This window comes from Prunus mume, linkage group LG2, assembly GCF_029339155.1.
Source record: "Prunus mume cultivar Tortuosa linkage group LG2, ASM2933915v1, whole genome shotgun sequence".
Classification (NCBI taxonomy): domain Eukaryota; kingdom Viridiplantae; phylum Streptophyta; class Magnoliopsida; order Rosales; family Rosaceae; genus Prunus; species Prunus mume.
In genome coordinates this window covers 34341192-34364186 of record NC_142699.1, presented here as the reverse complement: position 1 = coordinate 34364186, position 22995 = coordinate 34341192, and the positions used below count along the sequence as shown (strand labels likewise).

Below are 22995 nucleotides of genomic sequence, written 5' to 3'. Positions count from 1 at the left end.
AATCTCTACACACATGTCAAACTGTAAGAGCTCTTCCACCCGTTGTGCCATGGCAAAGAGTAAGGGCAGACACTATTCCTGTAAATAGTGACTACCATAGCAATTTGTTTGATGCATTCCCACCCATTGCTATGACACTCTAAAGCTAAAGATAACCACTATTCACATGAGATATATGGAGAAAAATTGTATGAATTTTGGTGTGGGAAGTAAAGAACATGACTAGGTATTTATAAAAAAAAAAATATGAATTTTTGGTATTTATTTCAAAAAATTTAAATCTTTTGGTATTTAAATTAGTGCTGACGTCAACTTGCCCAAGCAGCTCAGGCAAGTCTTGCCTTTGGGCTTGCCTAATTTCATGGCCCACTTCTTGCCATGACAATTTTTCCTTGAGTGGAGGTTATTTTTGGAGTCTAGGCTCCTTTTGCCAAGGTAGGGAAGTAGGAGTTCTTACTTCCAAGAAACGAGACAAGTATTTTTCGCGCAGTTTTTGTGGCTGCGTTATCCGATTATGAAAATATCCTATAATTTATTATAAATAAATAAAAAAGAAAATGGTTGGCACGTTTTTTTCTTTTTCACTAAGTAGGTGTGGAGTGGACTGCGGAGCGAGAAACATTAGAAAAAGGAGAAGATTCAGAAGACGGAAGAGAGAGAGAAAGATGGAGGAAGCGAAGGGAGTGGTGAAGCATGTATTGTTAGCAAAGTTCAAAGAAGGAATCTCAGAGAATCAGATTGAAGAACTCACCAAAAGCTATGCAAAACTTGTCGATCTCGTTGAACCCATGAAGTCCTTCCACTGGTACCTCTTCCATTTTTCCTCACACTAATCTCTGTTTTATATTGAGTTCAATTCTCAGATCTTCTTGGTAATTCATATTTCAAATTCTTAGATTGAATTTAAAGACTTGATGCATTTTCGTACCTTTCTTTAACCGCAATTTGTTAACTTGGGAAGTTATGTTCTAGCCAAATACACATATCTTGTCCTGTATTCACCTAATCTGTGTCCAGTATCATCTTTCATTGTAAAACAGAGTTTTTAGCTTATATTTTTGGTGTCACTTTGCGTTTCCTGATTCAGTGTGGGAGTCAGATGGGTCCTCAAAAGGCTAGATTTTTGGAAAACTTAGCACCCATTTTTCAAAGATTGCAACTTTTGTTCAAAATCTGATGTTGGAAAGGGGTTCAATCATCAAATATTGGTTAAAGTTGCAGTTTTTGTCTTTAAAAAAAGGGCTATTTGTATTAGATGGGCAAATTTTGGTTATTTTTCCTGGAACTCAAAATGCTAGACCATCTTCTTATCACTCAGGTTCACTATTTTCATGTTTGGCATATCACTCTGTGGTTCCTTGTATCATCCCAAGAACATATAGGATTATGACCCAAGACCTGAGCATCTAACTGAAATGCCAATCTTTTAACCTGAACAACTTCTTTAGCATTTCATAGATTATTAGACACGACTTTGTAGTTTTTGTTCATGTGTGGCCATGGAATTTTCCCAGATAGTGCCCCTGCACTTAAACCTATCACCAAGTTTTCTCAACAGTTAGATAAGTTGCAGTTAATTTTGTGACTCAAGCATTAGGATATGTGGTCTGCATAACTTTTTAATTGTTCGTTAATGTTTTGTAATCAGGGGAAAGGACGTGAGCATCGAGAACCTGCATCAAGGTTTCACCCATATCTTCGAGTCTACCTTTGAGAGTATGGAGGGTGTGGCGGAGTATGTAGCTCATCCTGCCCATGTTGAATTTGCAAATTTGTTCCTTTCCCATGTGGAGAAAGTCATCGTGTTCGATTACAAACCAACTACGGTTCGTGTCTAAATTGGAAGGCCTATCAAGGGTGTCATATGTAAGAGTTTGATTTGGCTCTGTTCCTCTGATTTACAAACACTCCGTAAAATTCAATAATGAGAGATGAGCTAATGTTGTTCCAGGTCATTGCTTGCGTCTCAAATTTTCACATTGCATTTGACTGTTTGAACTCTGTATTGAGGTTGATGTCAATTTATATTTTGTTGCTAAAATCTCCAATCTATAGAAACTGTCAAGCACATTAGTATGGTTGAAACAGCATACGAGAGATTACTGAAACCATAAAGATCTAACAAATCCCGAGTATCTTGCCAGAGTGTTGATGGTTCAGCCGGTGGCTGCCTGAAGTTCTCTGCACACCCATTGAATTCTCCCAAGGCACCAGATGCTGCATCTCTTACACCACTATAGACACCAAGACCTACACTTTGCCTGGCTTGCTGGAAATCAGCAATGGCATCATTGTAATTGCTGGAACAAGATGTGTACCTTGCCCTCAACTGAGGATTGTCCGTACGTTTTTGCCACTGGACTAGGTGGTCTCTAGTGACTGGCATTGGATTGTGCCAAATCTACAGTGACATAGACAAGGCTGTGAAGAAGTGACTTGGTCACGCGGGGATCAGAACTCAGGACCTGTGAACAAAAAGAAGTGTTCAAGGTTTTAGAGCAAATAGAGTTTAGATCAAATGCATAGGAGGGAGCCATAGCCAAGAAGGACATTAGCACAATGCAAGCTATGGAGATTGAGGTTATGCTACAGAAAGAAGAACCCATTTTTGTCAATTTCTTTGAAGCTTTTTTTCTTTGTTATACAGAAGTGTTACAATTGGTTTCTTTATATAGTGACTCATGGGAGGTTTGGTTTTACTTATTCGGTAAGTAAAAACATTGACCATAACTCGTCAAAGTTTGTCAAAGTTTTTCCGAGGTTAGTAATTAGTCATTGAATGCCTTGGTTAATATTTGGTGAAGAAACAGTGTATTCATGGTTATGAGTCAAACCTCTTCATTCATTTATGGATCTGGATCCTCTTCATTCATTTAATGAGGTGGCGTATGGAGAACAAAAGTAAAGCATATCATGACAGAGAAAATCAGAGCAGAGGATCCGGATCCATTCAATTATATACTTCCATATTCCAATTGTCCACATTGTAGTAATTAGGTAGACGAAGATGACTGAATAAATGGAGTACATGTCATTCTTATGCGGTGAAGTGTCACGAGATATATGCATTTGAGAATGTTAGATGTAATTACATTCTACGGTGAAGTGTCATAAGATACATGCATTTTGAGTGTTAAAGATAACTACAATCTGAATTGGGAATGGATGTATCTCGTGCAACTTCACCACCTAAGAATGTCTTGTGGTCTAAAGGTGCTAAGTTTGTTGTACCTAATCGAATTTTGGCAAAGGAAGATGAATTTTTTTTTTTGGACGAAATCTTGTTTCATTAAATATAAGGTCAAACACCATAGTCGGTGTGCATTTGACCCATTTCTTTTGCAAATGGTAAAGTTTATTCACCAATTACTTGAGTTTCTCTCTTACCCTTATATCTTCTAAGTCATGTAGTTCTGAAGTAGTAGCATTTCCACACCCAAAATTTCATTTCATAAACAAACTCTATTGTTTTTAAAGTCAATAGCTTGGTTTTACCCAAAAAAAAAGGTCAATAGCTTAGCCCAAGCTCAAACCTCTCGATGTGTGGCCCAACAAATGGCCCAACAAACACAAAACTACAGCACACAGGTTGGTATGAATTAATTTAGGTACAAATCAGTGATTAAATTTTTTATTATTTATACAAGCGATATTGAAGAAATGAGGATTAAAAAATAGGGCGTTTCACTAAAACAACCAAAATAGGGGCTGAAATTATAAAAAAACCCAAAACCCAAAACCCATCATTACAAACACTCAAAACTCATTTATAAACACAACCAAAAAAATATACAATTGTTGATTTTGGGGTTAATTTTGGGTGTGTTTTTATGTTTAAATAGTGTTTGAGTTTTTTTATAAATACATGTCTAAGATTGGGTGTATAAAAAATATGACCTCTGCAAACCCATTATTCAATACTTAAATTATTAGATTAGTGGGTTCATATATATTATACAAGCAGACCCAAAAAAGAAAAAAGAAAAAAAATTTGGGGAGGAGACAAATAGTTATATTATACCAGGACTCTGAGTTTAAAAATAGTTTCATAATACTATTTTTTTTTTTCTATAAATAGTATAGCCGATCGGCTATACTAGGGCATTTTTTATTTTTGAAAAAAATAGTACAGCCTCGCTGCATTACTACGGTAATTTATTTTAAAAAAATAGTACCGCCGCCCGCCTATACTTATTTTGACACACCGGTCCTTTTTTCTATAAACATATACTCCGGGTTTTTGTTATCATTTAAACTAGTAGGGCCGCGCGGCTTTACTATGGGATTTTTTTTATAAAAAATAGTATAGTCGCGCGGCTATACCGGTGATCACACTTGGGAGCCTGGCGCTAGGCGGGGTTTTTTATATTATAAATAGTATAGCCGAAAGGCTATACGTGGGGTTTTTTATATTTAAAATAGTATAGCCGTGCGGCTAAACTCGGATTATTTATTTATTATTTAAAATAGCGCGGCCTGACTAGTGTTTTTTATCCCAAGGTCAAACCCCTCAATGGTATGGCCCAACAAACACAAAACGACAGCACACATGAGGAAATGAAGATTAAAAAATATGACCTCTGCAAGCCCGTTAATCAATAATTAAATTATTAGATTAGCGGGTTCGGATAGGAGACAAAGAGGACTCTTGAGTTTAAAAATAGGAGAAGGCAGATCACAGTTCACAGACACAGAGATGGAAGAGGAAGCAAAGGGAGGTGTTAAGAATGTTTTGCTAGTAAAATTCAAAGAAGGAACCTCAGAGAGCCAGATTGACCAACTGATCCAAGGCTATGCCAACCTAGTCAATCTCATTGACCCCATGAAGTCCTTCCACTGGTAAAACAGAGTCCTCTGTTTTCTTTTTTTCTTTTCTTTTCTTCTCTCTGCTAATTTTTTCTTATTTTTTGGGGTCACTTTGGCTTTCCTGGTTCTGAATATGATGCATATTTGTGGTCAATTTTCATAATTAACTAGTTAATTATGTATGAATTGATGTTTTGTGATTAATCAGGGGACATGAATTGAGCATTGAGAAGCAGCTGGAAGGGTACACTCATGTGTTTGAAACAACCTTTGAGAGTGTGGAGGGTGTTGCAGAGTACATAGCTCACCCTGCCCATCTTGATTTTGCAAACTTGTTCCTTCCCAATTTAGAGCAATTATCTTTCAGCTCAACTGCAGACCAGCAAGTCATCACCAAGAAAAACCCTAGTGAAATACAGGTTATGATGATGGAGCTGCTACCAGATCCAAAAGATCAATCATAATAAACCATTTTGTCAATTTCTTTTCTTTAATTTGGAGTTTTATTTTCTTAGTAATTAAAAGTGTTAACTGATTGTAATGTCGTTAATTTTATGCAATGAAGCTCCCACCTTTATATGGACTTTGTTTGTCTCTGTTTATCTTTGGGCTTTGTCCTAGTTTCTTTTATGAAGGCCTGCTCATAGGAAAAAGAAGAAGAAAAAAAAGGAACATGATAATTTTTTTTTTCCCCAAACAGATTGGAGGTTGTATTAATAAATTACGTCACGAGGGTAATACAAATACAAAGCCAAATGACCATTAAAATTACCCACAAAGGGATCAAAAAGAACTGAGATTGGTTTAACTACGTACAAAATTTTTTACATGGGCAATTATTTATCCAAATGTAGGTTATATTAATAAATTTATACTGTAATACAATAATTATTTTTGATATTTTGGTTTTTATCATTATATTTTGGTTCTCAAGTTTAGAAGTATAAACTATAAATAATTCATAATTAATGTCTTATTGATTAATTATAAATTTAAACAATTAGATTTGAAATTAATAAATAATTTTTATAACTAATTAGATTATCTTCCAATTAATTAATTTTAAATTGGCGGGTTAATTAGTTATAGCCTCATGGGCCTCCAACAAGTCAGAAAAGCTAGAAAGGCTTTGGGTTTCTTCGGGTACCTCGGAACCCAATAACAGACTTCTTTTTTATACCACCGACGCCAAACCAATGACTCTCCACTTTTGTTTGTCATCGATGGCTACCACCACCACCAACGCTCTCGGTGCCTCAAGTTCAGGTACGCATTTTATTTTTATATTTCTTTATTTTATTTTATTTTAATTCCTTCTTTGTTTGGCTTACGCTCAGTCGGGTCTGTTTGTGTTGCACGAGAAAGGACCTCTGGAGATTTTAGAAAATCAATGGGTTTTAACGATGAAAACAGACTGAGCCCTGACAATATTTTTGCCCTTTTATTTTCTGGAAAATAATGGGTATGTGAATTATAAATTTTCTTGGGCTAGGTGGTTTTGGAGCCTTGGTAGGTAGTATTTTCTTTGGAGCACTCATATATTTATGAGCCAAAGATTTTTGCTTTTTCTGTTTGTAATCGAAGATGGGTGAAAAGCTGCATACCCAATTCATAAAATAGTAACTTGCGTGGAATAGTGTCAGATTTTCAGCTGATTTATCTACTGATAATGGGTTTGAAGCTTTTGTTGTTGTCATTTGCTTAACTCTCATCAAACTGTTAAGCTAAACTTCCTTTCACTTTAGAATTAGGTGTTTTTAGTTTTAGATGCCACAGAATATGTAATATAGGTGGAGTAGCACATAAAAACATCGAACCTGACCATCACAGTTTTTGTTGTAATGTAATTTACCAATTTTTAGTTACAATCCAATTTCGGTGCTTGGTGTCCAAAATGATTTGGATATTACAACTATCAAAGACCTATATTTGTAATTTGTTTTGAAGTTTTATATATTATAGGCAAAAGACAAGATCGTTGGTCACTAGATCTATTCATTTGATGATTTTGTTCAGGCACTGCCAGGGCTACTCATATCACAACTTTTTCATAGGCAACTTGGGTGCAGTTTCGTTTTTCTTTTTTTCCTACTTATGATTGAGTAGTTTGGTTTTCTGGTTCAGGTACTGCAAATGAAAAGGATGCTTTACCAATCGAGTCTACCAATGGAGCTGCTCCCCTTCCAAGCTTAGAGACTAAACCTGAACAGACTGGTCAGAATTTTTTTTTACTCACAAGTGCTTGTTTATCCAATTCCTGTTCTGCTGTTTGGTCACATAAATTCATTGATCAGAAGGACTAATGTTTTTTCCTATCTTGATAGATGTAAAATCTCGGGTAGATGCCATGTGGGAGCAAATGAATAAAGGAGTATCTAATAAGAAATTCAAGGATTTATTAAAGAAGTCTTCAACTGTGAATAAAAATCCAAAGAAGGCATCTGATGTGAGGATTGCCTCGTTCTTTCCATCTGTGTTGGAATTATAAAAATATTGTTTGCTAGAATTTAATCTTTTACTTCTATTTATTTCTTAGAACTGGAAGGCATATCTGGGCCTGGCACCAAAGAAGGCAGAGTCACCAAAAGAAAATGCACCACAGAAGGGATCAAATGTCACGCAGAACAGCTCTAGTGATGATGTCGTGCAGGACAGCTCTAGTGACAAGGCCAGGAGGCTTGCTGCTGCTGCTCTTGTAGAAGTTAAGGATGCTGCAGCTGCAGCATCAGGCAGAGGGAAAGTTGAGGTTAGCATATTATTTGAATCACCTGTTTGTCTGTGTTCTGTTGGGAGACCTGTCTGTGGGTAAACTTTGGCTTTTCAGATGTGGAACTAAGTAGTGCTGCTTAGTTTCTAGTTGTTAATTTCCTCTCCAATCACTTTTGAAGATATGATGTTACACACACATGTTAATATATGTATTTGGTTACATGCCAATTTTTACCACCTGAGTAGTCTTTGTGATGGCCAAGCAGTTTTCCTGTTTAACTTGAATCTCTCGGAGCTGATCCTTAAACCAAAAATCATAATTATCATAATGATGTATACAAATTAGTTTTAAAAAAAAAATTTAATGGTATGGACGCACAGTTCATTTTTTAAAATTTATTGGCAATAATCATATTAAACAGATCTCTTTCATTTTATAGATCACAGAGGTTAGGGATTTTGCCGGTCAAGAAATTGAATATAAGAAGCTTGTTGATGCTGATTCAAAGGAAGCATCTGAAAAGGCGAAAGCTCCAGCAGCTTCAGCCGTGGATGCAGTGCTCGAACAGATTAAGAAGAAACAAAAGCTCAGTGTGCTTGACAAAACAAAAAAGGACTGGGGGGAGTTTAAGGAGGAAAAAGGGTTGGATGAGGAGTTGGATGCTTACAAGAAGAGTTCAAACCAATATTTAGATAAGGTAAACTTCTTGCAGAGAGCAGATTTCCGGGAGTTCGAACGGGAGAGGGATGCACGGCTAGCCTTGCAGTCCAAAAGGAGGCCAGATATGCGGGAAGATCCATAACTGCACAATATTCTGGGTTGCTTTCAATTGTCTTGTGCAAACGCCAAACTGGGAATTGTGGAGAGGAGAATGGGCAGTTGCTGAAAGTTTTATTATGGTTTTCTGCTTTGAACAGAGAAATCAATCCTTAAAATATCTTTTAAGGGGTATTGTGCATTTTCGTGAGGTATTTTTCAACAGTTCCTGGATTTTCAATGAGAAGAGAGAAAGGCCATTAATTGTAAACTAGGGAAGGAATTTTCATCCTATCAGATTTTAGGGGTGGGATTTCTTAGAGCAGGAACTTGCAGTATCACAAGATGGGAACATGAGTCACAGTTCAATTCTTTCCCTTCATTTGTCGAAAGTAAGAAAAGAATGGTGATCTGATGACTTCTCTTCGCTCTCTTTCTTCTGTTTTTGTTTGTTTTTTTGTCAAATAATCGTTGGTCTTCTAACTCGACTGTGCTTTATCCTTTGCAAATTTTACGGAGTGTTGTACTAAAACCAGAATCGAAACAGGAACAGCGTGATATTAAAATCTCCCACACGGGAGATGGGATACTGAGACTCAATTTTGAGCATTGCATCTTGAGAACAAATTCTAGTCAAAAGGGGCAGAAACAAACAGCAATCTTGAGCATCACATACAAGATTGCTGCATTTTGGAATGAGCAAATTCTTGATAAGTATTAGGGAATTGTTTATATCATGGTATCGAATGCCCGTCAGTCCATAATCTTATGTAAATCTGCCTGGAGAGTTGATTACGAATCTGATTACGTTAGTTCAACTTTAAGACATGATAAAAGCAAGAGATCCGATGCCCTAATTGGCCCCAATAATAGCATACATGAACATGTAGTTGCTGAACAGTAAACCGTGGTAATGATTCATTAGCATTAGCTCAACATACCCTGCTTATGTTGTTATTCACAGTGAGATGAGGAAGCATACAGAGTTGGGTCCCTTATTGATGCCAAAGGGACAGTTAAAAAAACAGCAATCTTGTATTCAAGCACTTTTACATGCTACCTTCAATGAAGGTTAAACAACTAAATGGAAAGTTCTTATCAAGTCAATCCAAATTTCTTAAACAAAAATGAAAACAAGATTAATCAAGTAATGATTTTTCTAGATGTGAATGGGCTTGTCATAAGTAGCCATGGCAGCTTCCTTCAAGGCCTCACTCATAGTTGGATGTGCATGGCAAACTCGTGCAATGTCCTCGCTTGATGCATCATACTGCAAGGCTATGGCAGCCTCGTGAATGAGCTCTCCAGCATTGGGAGCCATGATATGAACTCCCAATATCTTATCTGTTTCCTTATCAGCCAAAATCTTGACGAGTCCTTCAGCATCATCTATTGCCTTGGCTCTGCTATTTGCCATGAAAGGGAACTTTCCAACTCGGTATTCAACACCAAGGGACTTCACTTGTTCCTCAGTCTTTCCAACAGATGCAACTTCAGGGTGCGTATAGACAACCCCAGGGACCAAGTCATAGTCCACATGCCCAACCTTACCAGCAAGGTACTCCACGCATGCAACCCCATCCTCTTCTGCCTTGTGGGCTAACATAGGTCCAGGAATAACGTCCCCGATTGCATAAACACCGGGGACATTTGTAGAAAATCTCTCATTGACTAAAATTCGCCCTCCCTTATCAGTTTCAACTCCTATCTTATCCAAATTAAGGCCGGATGTGAATGGAACCCTACCAGCAGACACAAGAACAACATCAGCTTCAAAGGTGGTCTGGTCGCCACCGGCTGCTGGTTCAAGGGTCAACTTCACACCATCTCCAGAAGTATCAACTGATACCACCTTTGTTTTGAGCACAAATTTCATCCCTTGTTTCTCAAGGGAACGCTGAAATTGCTTGCGGATTTCCGAGTCCATTGTTGGGACGATATCAGGTCCAAACTCAACAACAGTTACCTCGGAACCAAGTCTACGCCACACTGAGCCCATCTCTAGACCAATATATCCTGCTCCAACCACCACAAGTTTCTTTGGGATTTCTGTCAAAGCCAGAGCTCCTGTTGATGATACTATTTTCTTCTCATCAATGGCAATCCCAGGTAGAGATTTGACATCAGAACCAGTGGCAATTATGATATTTTTGCCTTTCACGACTGTATTCTCACCATCAATGGTGTCCACTGAGATTTCGGAAGGGGAGATGAACTTTCCATAGCCTTTAACATAAGTGACCTTATTCTTCTTGAAGAGCCCTTCAATTCCTCGAGTAAGATTAGAAACAGCTTTATCTTTTTGGGACATCATGGCAGGTAAATCTACCTCAACAGAGGAGAACTTAACACCATGGTTGTGAAATGCATGCTTAGCTTCATGGTACATGTGAGAGGAATGAAGAAGCGCCTGGACACAAAAAGCAGATGACATTAGAGATAAATTTCACATGCAACTAATACCAATATATTTAATTCCATTTCCAAGGGAAAAGAAACACATCTACTCATACCAAGAACAACCAAAAAGAGAATATCTGAATATGTAATTCACACAACCAGTAATTACTAAACTGTGGCAAATTATAGAATTTTCAAATGTAAATGCTTATCCACTCAAGATTGTTCTTTTATATACTTTTGAGGAAGCCCTTTTAGCCCAGAGTGAAATAAATTTCCACAATTTGGCTTAAAAAAATGCGATTATATTAAAAAATTTAGTATTAACTAAATTCAATCCAAATGAATATTATCAAACACAAAAATAAAATCAATCAACCGAAATTCAATTAAATAACACCAGCGAACCAAAAAATTAGATCTGACAGGTGGTAAATCAACCAAACAATCCACGAAATTTAGGGACAGATTAAGAACCCTAGCAGGCTAGTACGAGACTGTCCAAGTGAAGTAAAGAGTGTAAAAAAGAGAGACCTTGGAGGGTATGCAGCCAACGTTGAGGCACGTGCCGCCGAGAGCCCCGCGCTTCTCGATGCAGGTAGTCTTAAGGCCGAGCTGAGCGGCCTTGATGGCCGCCACGTAACCACCAGGGCCACCGCCAACCACGACGACGTCGTTGTCGTCAGATCCCGAGGAAGCGTAGCCCCTGGAGAAAGAGGTGAGCGAGAAGGAGTACCTGACGGCCTCCGATGACGTGTTGGACAAGTTTCTAGAAAGAAGGTAGGCTTTCCGCCTCGCCAAGCTTGCCATAGCCATTCTCTCACACTCTCGATCGTTAAACCTCTTTGGGTTTGGTTTTGGTCTGGTTTCGTTTTGCGCTTCGGCTTTTGGTAAAGGCCTTCAAATAGGACCGCAGACTATTGGGTGGGTGCTTTGCCTTCAGAAATTTTGTGTTATTTTAACATTATATTCCTTTTTTCGTAATCTTGTGTGTTAGGGTCCAGAAATCAGTCCGTGTTACTCCATCCGATATTCGCCACGTAAACAATGCATTTGTGTTTCAGAAATGAGAAGGAATGATAGCCGTTGGATCGTGATCGATTCTACGCTTACATATTTGACTACAACAATCGGTTGGCAAGGCAATTATTAAAATAGTTTTTTTAAAAAAAAATTTATTGGTCACAGTAGTTGGAAGAACATAATTATCTGCTGGGTAGCTTTTTTATTTTATTTTTTATTTTGACACATATATATATATATATGGAGAAAATGGTAGCCTCACAGAGTCTTAGCATATCACCATTTGGAATGTTTGGAGGAGATGTGTGCAATTGCCATAAGATGATGAGGTTATTTGTTGCTGCGAATCAAAACAATATTGAAGCCAATCCATCAGAAGACGGTGACCCATGATTCGTTCAATCTCCAAAGGACAACAATTAGAAAGCTTGTTTGGATGAAGAGAAAATTTCCTTGAAACAAATTCAATCAACTTCACACAATCAGGCCAAAAAAATTAAAAAAATTTCCTAATAATACATTTCAGCCATGCTGGTGGCACAGGCTCACTGAGACAAATGGACCTCAGACATGGATAAAATGATGTAAATAAGAACCGAATATGGAGGGCCATTCTGGTGAACCCAACCCATTTAAAAACATACATTTGCAAAAAAATGCAATTACGTTTTACCGCTACAAGCCACAAACTCAACATTACATTAAGTCCTACTTCTGACCTACAAAACTGCTAGCTGCTTTGTTCAAAACTAATCTGAAACAGCCACAATGAGATAAAAATGATTTTCCATCAGGAACCACTAAATAGTAATCGACTTGTATTTACATTCAATTGCCTCCTAACGAGCTTCTCAACCGGCTGCGTGCTTCCTCAGATAGACTGCAGATCCTCAACCTTGGGCGCTGGGGTGAGCACTCAACAACACGATTAGGAGAAGAGAGGCGCACAACAATAACGGTGAGATTGTCAGTTGTATTCAAGCGCAAGGCTTCCTTGACAAGTTCTCTGGCACACTGATGCGGGTCATCATGCCTCCGCAGACCACGCCGAACAAGACTTACAGCATATTGGCTTGACATAACATCCCAGATCCCATCACAACCAATGATCAAAAACTCATCATCTTCTGTTAACATAACCTGTTGAACATCTGGCTCAGCAATGAGAGGTGATGATGAACCGAGTGGCAATTTCAAGTCCCAATCTCCAAGGGCCCGAGTGACTGAGAGACCATTAAGATACCCGTCATCAATGCGACCACCCAACTGCTCAACTCGCTTGCGTTCCGGCAAGTAAGTAGGCTTGTGGTCTTGAGACATGTCAACTGCTACTCCTTTCCTGCAAAGAACTGCTCGACAGTCACCAGCATTTGCAACCAGCAAATGCCTTCCAAGAATTAAAGCAGTCAGTGCAGTTGTTCCACAAAAACTACTCACGCTGTGTTCATGAGCCAAGGCATCGTCTGCCAATAGAAATGCTTTCCTATGGGAATTCTCCAACTCTCTGAAGAAAACAGCATCCATATCCATTCTCTGCGGCAAATCAGCATCTTCAAAGAAGAGTCTCATGGCATGCTTTTTGACATAAGAAGCTGCCTCAGGCCCACCGTGACCATCAAAAACTGCATAAAATGCACTTGGCACGGGAGACTTGAAGAGAGGCCCCGCATGGGCAGATAGATCATCTATCCGAATGTGTTCATCATCCATCGAATCCCTTCCTCCGATGTCAGTGTGGCTTCCTGAATGAATGTCCGGGACAAACTTGATGGCAGAAGACTCCATTACAGCTTTATTAATGGTCTCTGTGCAACTCACAACCTGATAAAAGATCAAATAAGTAGGTGACTAAACATGCTCCATGCATCTCAAAACCAATAATCCTGAATTGAATATGCATTTGTAATATGCAGACACAGAAATATGAAATTCAACAAGCATAAAAAGGATGAATAACAAATCTCCAAAACTAAACAACTGACTGTTGTGGAGCATACAAGATTTCACCCATAAAGTTTCTTTTAGAATTACTACAGAGTAATTTCTCTAATTACTTTCATCTTGCATTCCATATTTAAACAGATGTTGATTGCATCAGTCAGATTTTCCCAACCAAAAAGCATAAAACCAAATTCTTATAGAAAGAAAAACCAAAATCAACCAATCAGGTCCAGAAACTTCTGACAAACCCATCAAACAGAATTTCCAGCATAGCAAAAAGCATATAATACAATCAATTTTAAAGCCCTAATAAATAAATCTGCACAATATCTAATCCAGAGGGCTCATAGAGACAAGAAAATATGCGAACAGTAGAAATTTTACCGAGTAATAAATTCTCAAATCAATTGACCAAAAACAAATCTTACAAATCAAAAGTTTACTTGGAATTTACTGTAAAGAAAAACCACGAAAAAATTACTGAGCTCATCAGAAAAAAATAAATAAACTTTGCAGACTAATGACAAACATTATAGCATCCAAAAAGGGATAAGGAAACCCTACGGACTAGCTATTCAGTAGACTCTAACTGAACCCACAAAAATTCAAGAACCAATGTTGATTTTCTTCATATAATTCTTAAAACCCATAGCTAATCTTGAGAATAAACATCCAAGAAAATCAAAGAAATAGAATAAATCCCAATTCAAAAAAATCAATAAAAGAAAACAGCAAGTAATTCACTAATTCTTCATACAAACTCGTAACAAAGCTAAAGAACATACCGATTCGAAGCGAGATATCTCAGTGGAAATCGTTTCGGAGACGCAAACCTCGCCGAAGCTCGGAGCAGAAGAAGGCGGGGAGGCCACGTCGATCTGAAGGTTGTGGTCCTTGGAAACGCAGACACGGTACTTCATGTCCAGCACTGGCATGGCCATGGTCTTCTGGCATATAACCTCCGCTTCAGCAACCATTTTCTCACTCACAATCATCCTCAAACGCCGTCGTACCGTCAAAAAAGAGCAATTTAGGGTTTTTATTCTCAGTGAAGGTGAACAGAGATGGAAATTAGGGTTTTTATTCGTTATACGCTTCGGTTTTAGTTTCTAATTTTCGATCGCTCTGCCTCTCTTGAATTTCTCTGTGTGTTTTAATGTGAAAAGAGTTGGATTATATATGTAGAATAGAATCCATTTCCGGCTCGGAGAAGTAAACGACCGGCTGAACCAGTAGACCGGCTCTTGATGACCGCCACGTGCCTGTGGCTGACACGTTCGGGTGGTTTTAAGGGAAGTGTGCGCCACACGTGAATCTCATGGCGGGTAATTGCTGGAGGTAACCTGAAGGGGCTGTATTAGTTTTGACCGTTTTACCCTTTTGCGTGGGTATATGCTTTGCGGCTGCCGATTCCATTTCGGGTTTAGCTTTCCTTTTACGGAGTGACAACTAAACAGCACCGACGCATTCCTTAGCGCTCCACCTTACTTCACGCCTCTATTATTACTAGGCAACATTATTTAATATTTTACTTTTCCGAAGATATTGTTTTTCTTAATTATTTGGTAGCACGGATTTGTAAGGAGAAGAACTTATATGTCACTGAAATAACATTGTTTTGCTATATTTATGTGTTTATTAACCTATTAAATTCATAATGAATCAAAACTTATGTAGGTTACAAATTAAAATTCGTAATTAAATATCTTCAAAATCATGAATGAAATCATATAGGAGGGTAGTTGAACTAATTCTTTTAACTCCTCAATTTAAATTTTTCGATTCATGACTTTCCTCATTAATGACAAGTAAACATTTTCATTTACCACCCGAAGTTTATAAAAACAAATATTTTTTTTCCTTAAAAATATAAAGCCATGAAAATAAGCAAGATCCTTCTAACTTCAAATCACATGGGGCCTTGTAGGTTACAAATTAAAATTCGTAATTAAATATCTTCAAAATCATGAATGAAATTATATAGGAGGGTAGTTGAACTAATTCTTTTAACTCCTCAATTTAAATTTTTCGATTCATGACTTTTCTCATTAATGACAAGTAAACATTTTCATTTACCACCCGAAGTTTATAAAAACAAATTTGTTTTTTTCCTTAAAAATATAAAGCCATGAAAATAAGCAACATCCTTCAAACTTCAAATCACATGGGGCCTTGATGTAGAATGCACATAACAAAGCATTGAATTGTGTAACAAAGTAGATTATTAAATTAGGGAAAGGGCCATCATGAATGAATGATGAAGAAAATATTGCCGGAATTTCTCCCTCATTTCACACATGATTTTATAAGGAATTCGACATGCATGTCGATGTCCCCATATAAAATGCGGTGTTTATGTTACATACACGTTCTTATATTTTATTCATCTCAAGAATTAGGTAAAGTAAAATTATAATTTTTTAAAATTAAGGAAGCTGACTGATTATGCACCTTTATTAGTGCTGGCACTTTATATTAATCATATACAAAGGTTGCGTACCAAGGTTTAGTTTTCGTTAGTCGTTGCCTTGTTGGATTTAAAGTTTGTGGCCAGAGTCAGCAATTAGCACGCTTTGATTACATTTATGGCCAAGACTAATCCAAGTAACTTAACTAACAAGCGTCTTAATTTCCTCTACCTTTGCTTTAAGAGAATATCTTTGTTTACCACTTTAACTTAAGATGTGCTATCACTATTATTATCAACACTTGACACGTATCTTTATTTACCGCTTTAACTTAAAGTGTGCAATCACTATCATTATCAACACTTGACACGTGTTCGTGATGATACACATTTTGAGTTAAAATTGTGAGAAAAAATATTTCCGTTCTTTAATGCCTATCTATAAAAAAAACCTAGCATTTATCTTCGTTGTTATCCCTATCATCATAAGGTGGAGGTTTTTTGTGCACTGTCTTGGTGCTTTGTGGATCATTCAACTTTACAAAAATTAAAAAAAAATTACATACAACTTGTAACTTAAAATGGTTAAGAACAGTTATTTCGATACTCGAAGTTTTGTGTTCGAATTCATCTAGTATAAAAAAGTTATAAATAATAACAACCCGTGGTTTTTCCTACAAATAAATAAGTTATTATTTAACATAAATTAAAATGCTAGTAGGTGAGGTTTCTAGATATTAAGCACCATAAATTGGTTGAAAACCTACCAGCCATTTCAAAATTTTAAGATATTTTTGGGTTGGATCTTACACGTGGCAGAAGAGAAGCCATGAATACTTTTCATACGTGTAAGTTAGTTCGTTGTAAATGACTATATTATTCAAGAAAAGTTCCTACTTTTTTTCGGCCGAGGTGTAGACACTTTGTTACGAAGAGTGTCACCAAAGGAGAATGATGTGTACAAGTTTTTGCGGTACACGTGTCTCAACGAAAATCACTTATATTGCAAAGTTCTTACCATCCAAGAGTTTGGATTCTGATTGAAGAAAACATACCCATACTCATCAAATCAACACCTGATTGGCCAATCTTCTGGTTTGTCCAATCCGCACTGGCCAATGCTCATCAACCAGCTGGAAAAATGTCACATCAGCTTAAAAATAGAAAATTAATGCGACTCTTGTCTGTCGGCAATAATATATACCATAATTTAGTACTATAAATAGAAAAAAAATAAAATGAAAAGAGTTAATACACGTGGCTTGTGTGAAACACAATGCTAGCGTGCCCTCCTCATTATTTGATCCACAATTGATGGCCCAGAATTGGAAGTTGGGAGGGACCGCCTTACAGCCACAAGTCAACTTACCATCCTTCTGTTTCCATTATGATACGAGGTCAACCTCATCTAACTAATTTTTTTTTTTTAAAGGATTTTTAAGGGATTTTTAAGAGATTTTTTTTTGTAGAAATGTCACCTTAACTTATATATCAGTTTTAATTTGTCATCTTAATTTTTCAAAATTCATGATTTGTCATATGACTTTAAACGCCATCCAATTTTCCATCTATTTTAAAAGGTAGTTCAGTCTTTCCATTTTCAAGAGTACTTTAAAAATGGAAAAATCATTATATAAAAAATTGTGTTTAAAAAAAATCTCACATTCCCCCATACCATGTGCGCCACCGGCGGCTCTGACCAACTCCGCCCACCTTGAAATCCATTCCCCCTCCTCTCTTCACAAACCCTTCCTCCATTCCCTCTTCCCCTTCCTCCTCTCTCTACCATGGAACACCTATCCTCCACACACAAATTCACTCAGCCCACCCGAACTAAGTCCACCTTTTTCTTCTTCTTTTTTCTTTTTGGTATTCTTCCATTTGTGTATTGAAAATTTGTGGAGAGAGAGAGAGAGAGTGAGAAGTGAGGGGAGGGGAGGTCTTGTGCGATGTGTTTTGGGGGCGTGTAGGGTTGGGGTGGGGGAGAAATGGAGAGAGATGTCACTTTTTTTTCCCCATAAAATAGAAAGACTAAAATACTCTTAAAATGGATGGAAGATGATGTTAAAGTCAAATGACAAATCATGAATTTTGAAAAATTAAGGTGACATTTCTCTTAAAATTTTCTTTTAAGGTGACAAATTGAAACTGAGATATAAGTTCATGTGACATTTCTATAAAAATCCAAATTTTTAACTCAAATGGTCCCCAAACGTAAACATGATTTGCATTTTGCTTCATCAACTAAATTATTCGTTCAAATGTCTACATACTCTTTATTATTCGGCGAATTGTCCCACCGTTTGATTTGCCACAAAGGAACACATCAGGTGTGGAAAACCACCTGAACCTTACTCTAAAATCAGTGAAGAATACAGTTTGATCCAAGAAAACACAGGTTCAGTCCAAAATTTTCACCTCTTCAGGCTGAAGAATATACCTGTACAGTTATAATTTTATCTGATGTTGCCAAGAAAACCCCACAAAAGAGTAAAATTTTGAGTTTTGGTATTTGAATCTGCTTGACATGCAGTTGAATTCTCATATCCTAAAGCTTTCAGCTTTGGTTGTTACATAGAAGAGTTGATCTCACAAAAAGGCTCGCATTGCATGGTTGGCATTTACTCACAGCAGACCGGTTCGTGCTCTTTCTGCAGCTTCTCCCAAAGGCACAACACCAACCTTGGACTTTGGTAATGAGCGAGAATGTAATTTGATTCACATCCGGCACTGTAAAACCTATCATCCGTGACATAATTCACTTCATGACCGCTGTTCTTGAATTGTTCGATCCAAATGCCCATTGCAACATCCTCTAGTTTAAAAAGCTGAAAAGTCATAATGCTAACAGGTTAGCCAAGGAATGAGAAAATCAACACACTGCCTGTTGGCACCGCTCACTTGTCTTTACATGCCCCACTTTGTATTTCAGTGACCAGTCTTAAAAGAAAGAGAAATTCTATGTCATTTTCTTTTCAAGATAAAGTGACATGTTCTACAAACTTCGTGCAGATCCTTAGAAGAATGAGCCTTAGAGGTTGCATTTTGCATAAGTAATTTTACCTTGAGGTTGCTTTCCTGGTGGCCGCGGACAATGAATTTGGCAATGTCCCGAGAGATAATGTAACCTGGACCATGGGCCCATGGTGGGTACAAAGCATGAGGCCATTCCTGAGAAAAATAACACTCATCAAAATCAAGTCAAAGTGCAATAAAGCAAACATTAACCATATATAGAAAGAAATTTGATGTGAGTACCTTGTTATCAATATACCACTTGCTGCCTTTCTCCCTATCAGGCGCTGATTCAAAGGCTATAAGACCATACAAGAGACCATTCGTTGCCCTTCCCTTGAGGCTAGAGATCACCTCATCAATTCTAACAAAAGCATCATCATCTGTTTTCATGATATATTTAGCAGGGAGGATCTTGGTCTGCAGATTTAAGATAAAGATGATTGATAACTTTTCTAACAATGTATATATTGATAATTCAGTTTGCTGGAACATAATATTTTGTATTGACGTACTCCAAAAATACAAATTGCAATTGTTTTCAAACTGATCAGGCTGTAGTAATCAACAAATGGCATCAGTTGGATATCTCCATATGCTTCAGCTTCTCGCCACAGCTCAATATTGACTTGACTGTTCTTGTGCTGCAGGTATGAACAAGTTGTAAACTTTGATACCAACCAATTTTTTCTGAGCAAGCAATATGTTGATAAAATTGTAATTAGAATGCATATATTGGAGTACCAGGAGTATGTTACATAATGAGATTGTTTCAATTCTGCAAGTTTATAATGTGAGAGTACCAGAACCAAAAAAAGAAGAAGAGGATTTTGACGACCTAGATCTAGGATAAGGACAAAACTAAATCTCCCAATTGAGGCACCACCAACACAGCAATTCTTGCTGAAGAACTCTTTAGATGATCAAGTGTTCCAGTCTGCATGGTACTGGCATCACAGATGGCCTTTTCAAGCCATAATAATTTCTAAAACACCATGCACACAACTAAAGGAAACCTTATCTTGGCATCAATAAGTGGCAAATTGATGAAAATACTTCAGCTAACAGACAAAACCACAGCCTTTAGACTTCTTATTGGGAAAAACCAGAGGATATTGAAGAATATGAGACCATCTTGGTATGCACAAGCAAATGACTCAGAGCCTGCAATGTGTCACTTACAAGGCCAATGAAAAACCGGACAGCCACATCCCCAGAACGTACAGCCTCATATTGCATCCAAGCCCTCCTCAATGCCATTCTACGCTCAAAATTATTTCCAGTAGAGAACACTCCAACCAACATCAATAGCCTTTTCTTCAAAGTCGCAGGAGCTTTGAGGTGCTCAACATCAACAACTAAATCATGATCCTCAGAAACAGGCAAGCCTTTAGCTAAGGCAGATAAGAGGTCCAAACCACCAGCCACTTTGACTTTGGTAACTGACCATGGCTCAAGTTTCTACATATGCAAAAAAGCAATGTAGGGTGGAATTATTCACTTTTTCCAAAATGGAATTGTCTTGCAGAAAACAAGTTTTGGGCAATAATCTGTTATTACCAATAAAATCATACCTTACCTCCCTATATGCAAAAGATGTTTCATGCCTTCCATTCACAGTCATGTGAAATCCCTCTAAACCAACCCACAATGTAGCAGTAAAGGGATTCCCTTCAACAAATGGGAAATTAGCACGTCCATAGGCACCTCCCCTGGAAACATTGGTCAACATGTCACTACTGGGCTGACTCATATTTAGATTTTCTTCCAAGGAGCTTCTGACAGCTTGTTCATTGCAAAGAACAAGTCCATCAACTGTCAAATTTGCTAAAATGTGTTAGATTTCTACTTGGAACACCCTTATTGTTTTTTAAGAGGAACCTTATTCTTAAGTTCAAGAAAAAGAGCAGGATATAATAAATAATCTTTATTTGATTAGTATGAAAACAATGTTATACATTATAACATTTTCGATTAATACAGGGGACGAATGAGTGTTCTAAAGTTATCATGAGTTTAATTACATTTTTTCATATAATGTGCTCTTCAAGTTTGAGCCACCATAGGGAAAAAAAAAACGAGAATGTTCTTGTGAAAGAGTTGGACTTGCAATTCTCATACCGTCTAAAGTCTAAACAAAAAATTTACCTTTCAGGTTGTTAGCAGACCTGTGAGAAGGACATCTTTCCTCTTTGCCCCACCCAAGTTCATGAGTCCAAATATTTTGAACTACAAATGGCTCCTCTGTCATGTTATCACCCGGGAGACTGACATTGTAATGCAAGATAATAGGAGGCTCAGGCTCTCCTGCAAGTTGGGAGCCTAGAAGTTGAATTTGAAAGCTTCTAGCGTGCCCATCAGGAATGCCAACCAAAGAAATGGAAGAATCATCAACGAGGCCACAAGGGATTTCAAGAATAACCCCGTCTCTTGACACTATCTTATCAAGTGTACTTACAGAGAAAGGGCAATTTTTATCTTCTTGGCGGTCACTTTTGCTTAATTTGGAAGCCTTGTCCTTGTCAATTGCAGACAACAAGTCTTTCCACGCCATGGAGGCCTCTTTAACCCCTTGAGCAGTTTCAGGCAAAGCATCAGACCTTGACAGTAGGGGACGCATGTGAGGCCATACAAGCAAGGCCCTTGACCCTTCTTTGAAGATGTCATGTGAAGAAAACAGCTCATTGGGCCCATCAACTTCTATAAAATGGGGTTTCTTATATGATTCTGCTTCTTTTTTCACTTTTATCTCTGACGACGTAATAAAAGAATCATTGGTTGGATGGTTTCCGAAGAAATCAGAAGCCGACTGCTTCCGCGACTGCTTTGGTGGCTCAATTTTGACAATGCTGCAGTAACGAAAAACCAATATCATAGCAAGAGCAATGATAAACAAGCCTCCGGACCACTTCTTCATTTTGGTTATCTGGTGAAGCTGATGCTTAAACAAAACCACATGACCCTTCTAGAGTCCTCTTTGTCTGTAACCCAGTTCGTTAACTGTCATCTTCTGTAAGCTTCTTGCTCTGATTTGCTTGCAAAATGACATTGAATACTACTTTCGATTATTCAATAGCCAATACACACACACACACACACACACAAATAATAGTTGAATTCTCAAAAATCAAAACTTTAGGAAAAAAATAAAATAAAAACTTATGCTCCAGCTATACACACAAACACAGAGAATGTCACCAAAATTTGAATCTTCCTAATGAGGGTCTAGTTTTAGTGCCACTATCAAGTATCAATCAAAGCAACGAATGACTGAAAACTCTATAAAGCTTTGAATGAACACAAGCTTACTCGCACATACCTTATATGCTCCTCCAGAACTTGAGCACCTCAAATCTGATTCTCTCCCGCAAAAAAAAAAAAAGAAACCAAAATTCGAAAGGAAATCTGCTGTCTATGAAAAACTTGCAAAGCTTTTAAGAATGGTTCTTCTTCTTATTATTCTCAATTTGAAAAGATGATCTTCTTGTATTCTGGAAATCAACTTCCAGATACTGCACTCTTCACTGCTAGTAGATTTCGGAGAGCTCCTAATACGGCGTCGTCTAAGGCGGTTGCCTTGTCAGGTCCCAGGTGGGACGTTGCTGTCTGGATTATTTTGGTAAGTATCTGATATCTTTTTTTTTTTTTTTTTTTTTGGGGAATAAGTGTCAGATTTGATTATGAGATTTGGGGGGGTCGCTATCCAGTGTGTGCGGTCGCACCCATCAAACTATCAATTTTTGTTCAACCAAAAAAAATATATATCGAATTTTGAGCTAATTTTATTCTGGTAAAAAACATATATTTTCAAATCTTCGGAATTTTTTTTTCTTCATTTTTGACTAATGATTTTATTATTTTTATGGTCCACCACAATAATTTAGGTGTGCGTTACTTGGGCAACTGCTGTTAATTGATATGATGAGGTATAATTTAT

General features: G+C 37.5%; 6 protein-coding genes across 9 annotated transcripts; 3 read left to right on the top strand and 3 right to left on the bottom strand.

Moving 5' to 3' along the window:
* Nucleotides 1–451: 451 nt before the first annotated feature.
* On the top strand, nucleotides 452–1955 carry LOC103323232 (stress-response A/B barrel domain-containing protein HS1-like). Its single transcript, XM_016791825.2, has 2 exons — nucleotides 452–805; nucleotides 1649–1955. Exons 1-2 carry the CDS (start codon nucleotides 558–560, stop codon nucleotides 1836–1838), a joined length of 438 nt encoding a protein of 145 aa, XP_016647311.2. The 5' UTR covers nucleotides 452–557; the 3' UTR covers nucleotides 1839–1955.
* Nucleotides 1956–4605: 2650 nt separating this feature from the next.
* LOC103323233 (stress-response A/B barrel domain-containing protein HS1-like) lies at nucleotides 4606–5389 on the top strand. Its single transcript, XM_008225213.2, has 2 exons — nucleotides 4606–4839; nucleotides 5015–5389. The coding sequence occupies exons 1-2, from the start codon at nucleotides 4697–4699 to the stop codon at nucleotides 5268–5270; spliced, it is 399 nt and encodes a 132-aa protein (XP_008223435.2). The 5' UTR covers nucleotides 4606–4696; the 3' UTR covers nucleotides 5271–5389.
* A 545-nt stretch (nucleotides 5390–5934) lies between these two features.
* LOC103323234 (craniofacial development-like protein) lies at nucleotides 5935–8755 on the top strand. 2 transcript variants are annotated; one of them, XM_008225214.2, is made up of 5 exons: nucleotides 5935–6072; nucleotides 6931–7020; nucleotides 7131–7252; nucleotides 7343–7552; nucleotides 7956–8755. In XM_008225214.2, the coding sequence occupies exons 1-5, from the start codon at nucleotides 6003–6005 to the stop codon at nucleotides 8316–8318; spliced, it is 855 nt and encodes a 284-aa protein (XP_008223436.2). In that variant the 5' UTR covers nucleotides 5935–6002; the 3' UTR covers nucleotides 8319–8755. The 2 variants fall into 2 exon arrangements, with proteins under 2 accessions (XP_008223436.2, XP_088900607.1); XM_089044481.1 differs by having other exon boundaries at nucleotides 6015–6072; nucleotides 6913–7020.
* A 444-nt stretch (nucleotides 8756–9199) lies between these two features.
* On the bottom strand, nucleotides 9200–11622 carry LOC103323235 (dihydrolipoyl dehydrogenase, mitochondrial). The gene is made up of 2 exons (XM_008225215.2): nucleotides 11207–11622; nucleotides 9200–10682 (listed from the first exon to the last, which is right to left on the bottom strand). The coding sequence occupies exons 1-2, from the start codon at nucleotides 11486–11488 to the stop codon at nucleotides 9432–9434; spliced, it is 1533 nt and encodes a 510-aa protein (XP_008223437.2). The 5' UTR covers nucleotides 11489–11622; the 3' UTR covers nucleotides 9200–9431.
* Nucleotides 11623–12191: 569 nt separating this feature from the next.
* LOC103323236 (putative protein phosphatase 2C 13) lies at nucleotides 12192–14795 on the bottom strand. The gene is made up of 2 exons (XM_008225216.2): nucleotides 14422–14795; nucleotides 12192–13516 (listed from the first exon to the last, which is right to left on the bottom strand). The coding sequence occupies exons 1-2, from the start codon at nucleotides 14629–14631 to the stop codon at nucleotides 12524–12526; spliced, it is 1203 nt and encodes a 400-aa protein (XP_008223438.2). The 5' UTR covers nucleotides 14632–14795; the 3' UTR covers nucleotides 12192–12523.
* A 3523-nt stretch (nucleotides 14796–18318) lies between these two features.
* LOC103323238 (Galactosyltransferase family protein) lies at nucleotides 18319–22705 on the bottom strand. Of its 3 annotated transcripts, none has more exons than XM_008225217.2 (8): nucleotides 22378–22705; nucleotides 21207–22113; nucleotides 20638–20873; nucleotides 20241–20519; nucleotides 19574–19702; nucleotides 19302–19478; nucleotides 19107–19214; nucleotides 18319–18871 (listed from the first exon to the last, which is right to left on the bottom strand). In XM_008225217.2, the coding sequence occupies exons 2-8, from the start codon at nucleotides 21973–21975 to the stop codon at nucleotides 18665–18667; spliced, it is 1905 nt and encodes a 634-aa protein (XP_008223439.2). In that variant the 5' UTR covers nucleotides 21976–22113; nucleotides 22378–22705; the 3' UTR covers nucleotides 18319–18664. The 3 variants fall into 3 exon arrangements, with proteins under 3 accessions (XP_008223439.2, XP_088902814.1, XP_008223440.2); XM_089046688.1 differs by having other exon boundaries at nucleotides 21207–22092; XM_008225218.2 differs by having other exon boundaries at nucleotides 21207–22084.
* Nucleotides 22706–22995: the final 290 nt, after the last annotated feature.

Bases quoted from the DNA above. Each gene is read 5' to 3' on its own strand.
- LOC103323235 (XM_008225215.2), bottom strand. From the start codon at position 11,488: ATGGCTATGGCAAGCTTGGCGAGGCGGAAAGCCTACCTTCTTTCTAGA. The intron at 10,683-11,206 runs GTCTCTCTTTTT...TTTTGTGTCCAG, and splicing joins TTGGCTGCATACCCTCCAAG to GCGCTTCTTCATTCCTCTCA.
- LOC103323232 (XM_016791825.2), top strand. From the start codon at position 558: ATGGTTGGCACGTTTTTTTCTTTTTCACTAAGTAGGTGTGGAGTGGAC. The intron at 806-1,648 runs GTACCTCTTCCA...TTTTGTAATCAG, and splicing joins CCCATGAAGTCCTTCCACTG to GGGAAAGGACGTGAGCATCG.
- LOC103323236 (XM_008225216.2), bottom strand. From the start codon at position 14,631: ATGATTGTGAGTGAGAAAATGGTTGCTGAAGCGGAGGTTATATGCCAG. The intron at 13,517-14,421 runs GTATGTTCTTTA...ATCTTTTATCAG, and splicing joins AGATATCTCGCTTCGAATCG to GTTGTGAGTTGCACAGAGAC.
- LOC103323233 (XM_008225213.2), top strand. From the start codon at position 4,697: ATGGAAGAGGAAGCAAAGGGAGGTGTTAAGAATGTTTTGCTAGTAAAA. The intron at 4,840-5,014 runs GTAAAACAGAGT...GTGATTAATCAG, and splicing joins CCCATGAAGTCCTTCCACTG to GGGACATGAATTGAGCATTG.
- LOC103323238 (XM_008225217.2), bottom strand. From the start codon at position 21,975: ATGAAGAAGTGGTCCGGAGGCTTGTTTATCATTGCTCTTGCTATGATA. The intron at 19,479-19,573 runs GTACGTCAATAC...TTAAATCTGCAG, and splicing joins TTGCAATTTGTATTTTTGGA to ACCAAGATCCTCCCTGCTAA. The intron at 19,215-19,301 runs GTACTCACATCA...TATTTTTCTCAG, and splicing joins AGTGGTATATTGATAACAAG to GAATGGCCTCATGCTTTGTA.
- LOC103323234 (XM_008225214.2), top strand. From the start codon at position 6,003: ATGACTCTCCACTTTTGTTTGTCATCGATGGCTACCACCACCACCAAC. The intron at 7,253-7,342 runs GTGAGGATTGCC...TTTATTTCTTAG, and splicing joins ATCCAAAGAAGGCATCTGAT to AACTGGAAGGCATATCTGGG. The intron at 7,553-7,955 runs GTTAGCATATTA...TTCATTTTATAG, and splicing joins CAGGCAGAGGGAAAGTTGAG to ATCACAGAGGTTAGGGATTT.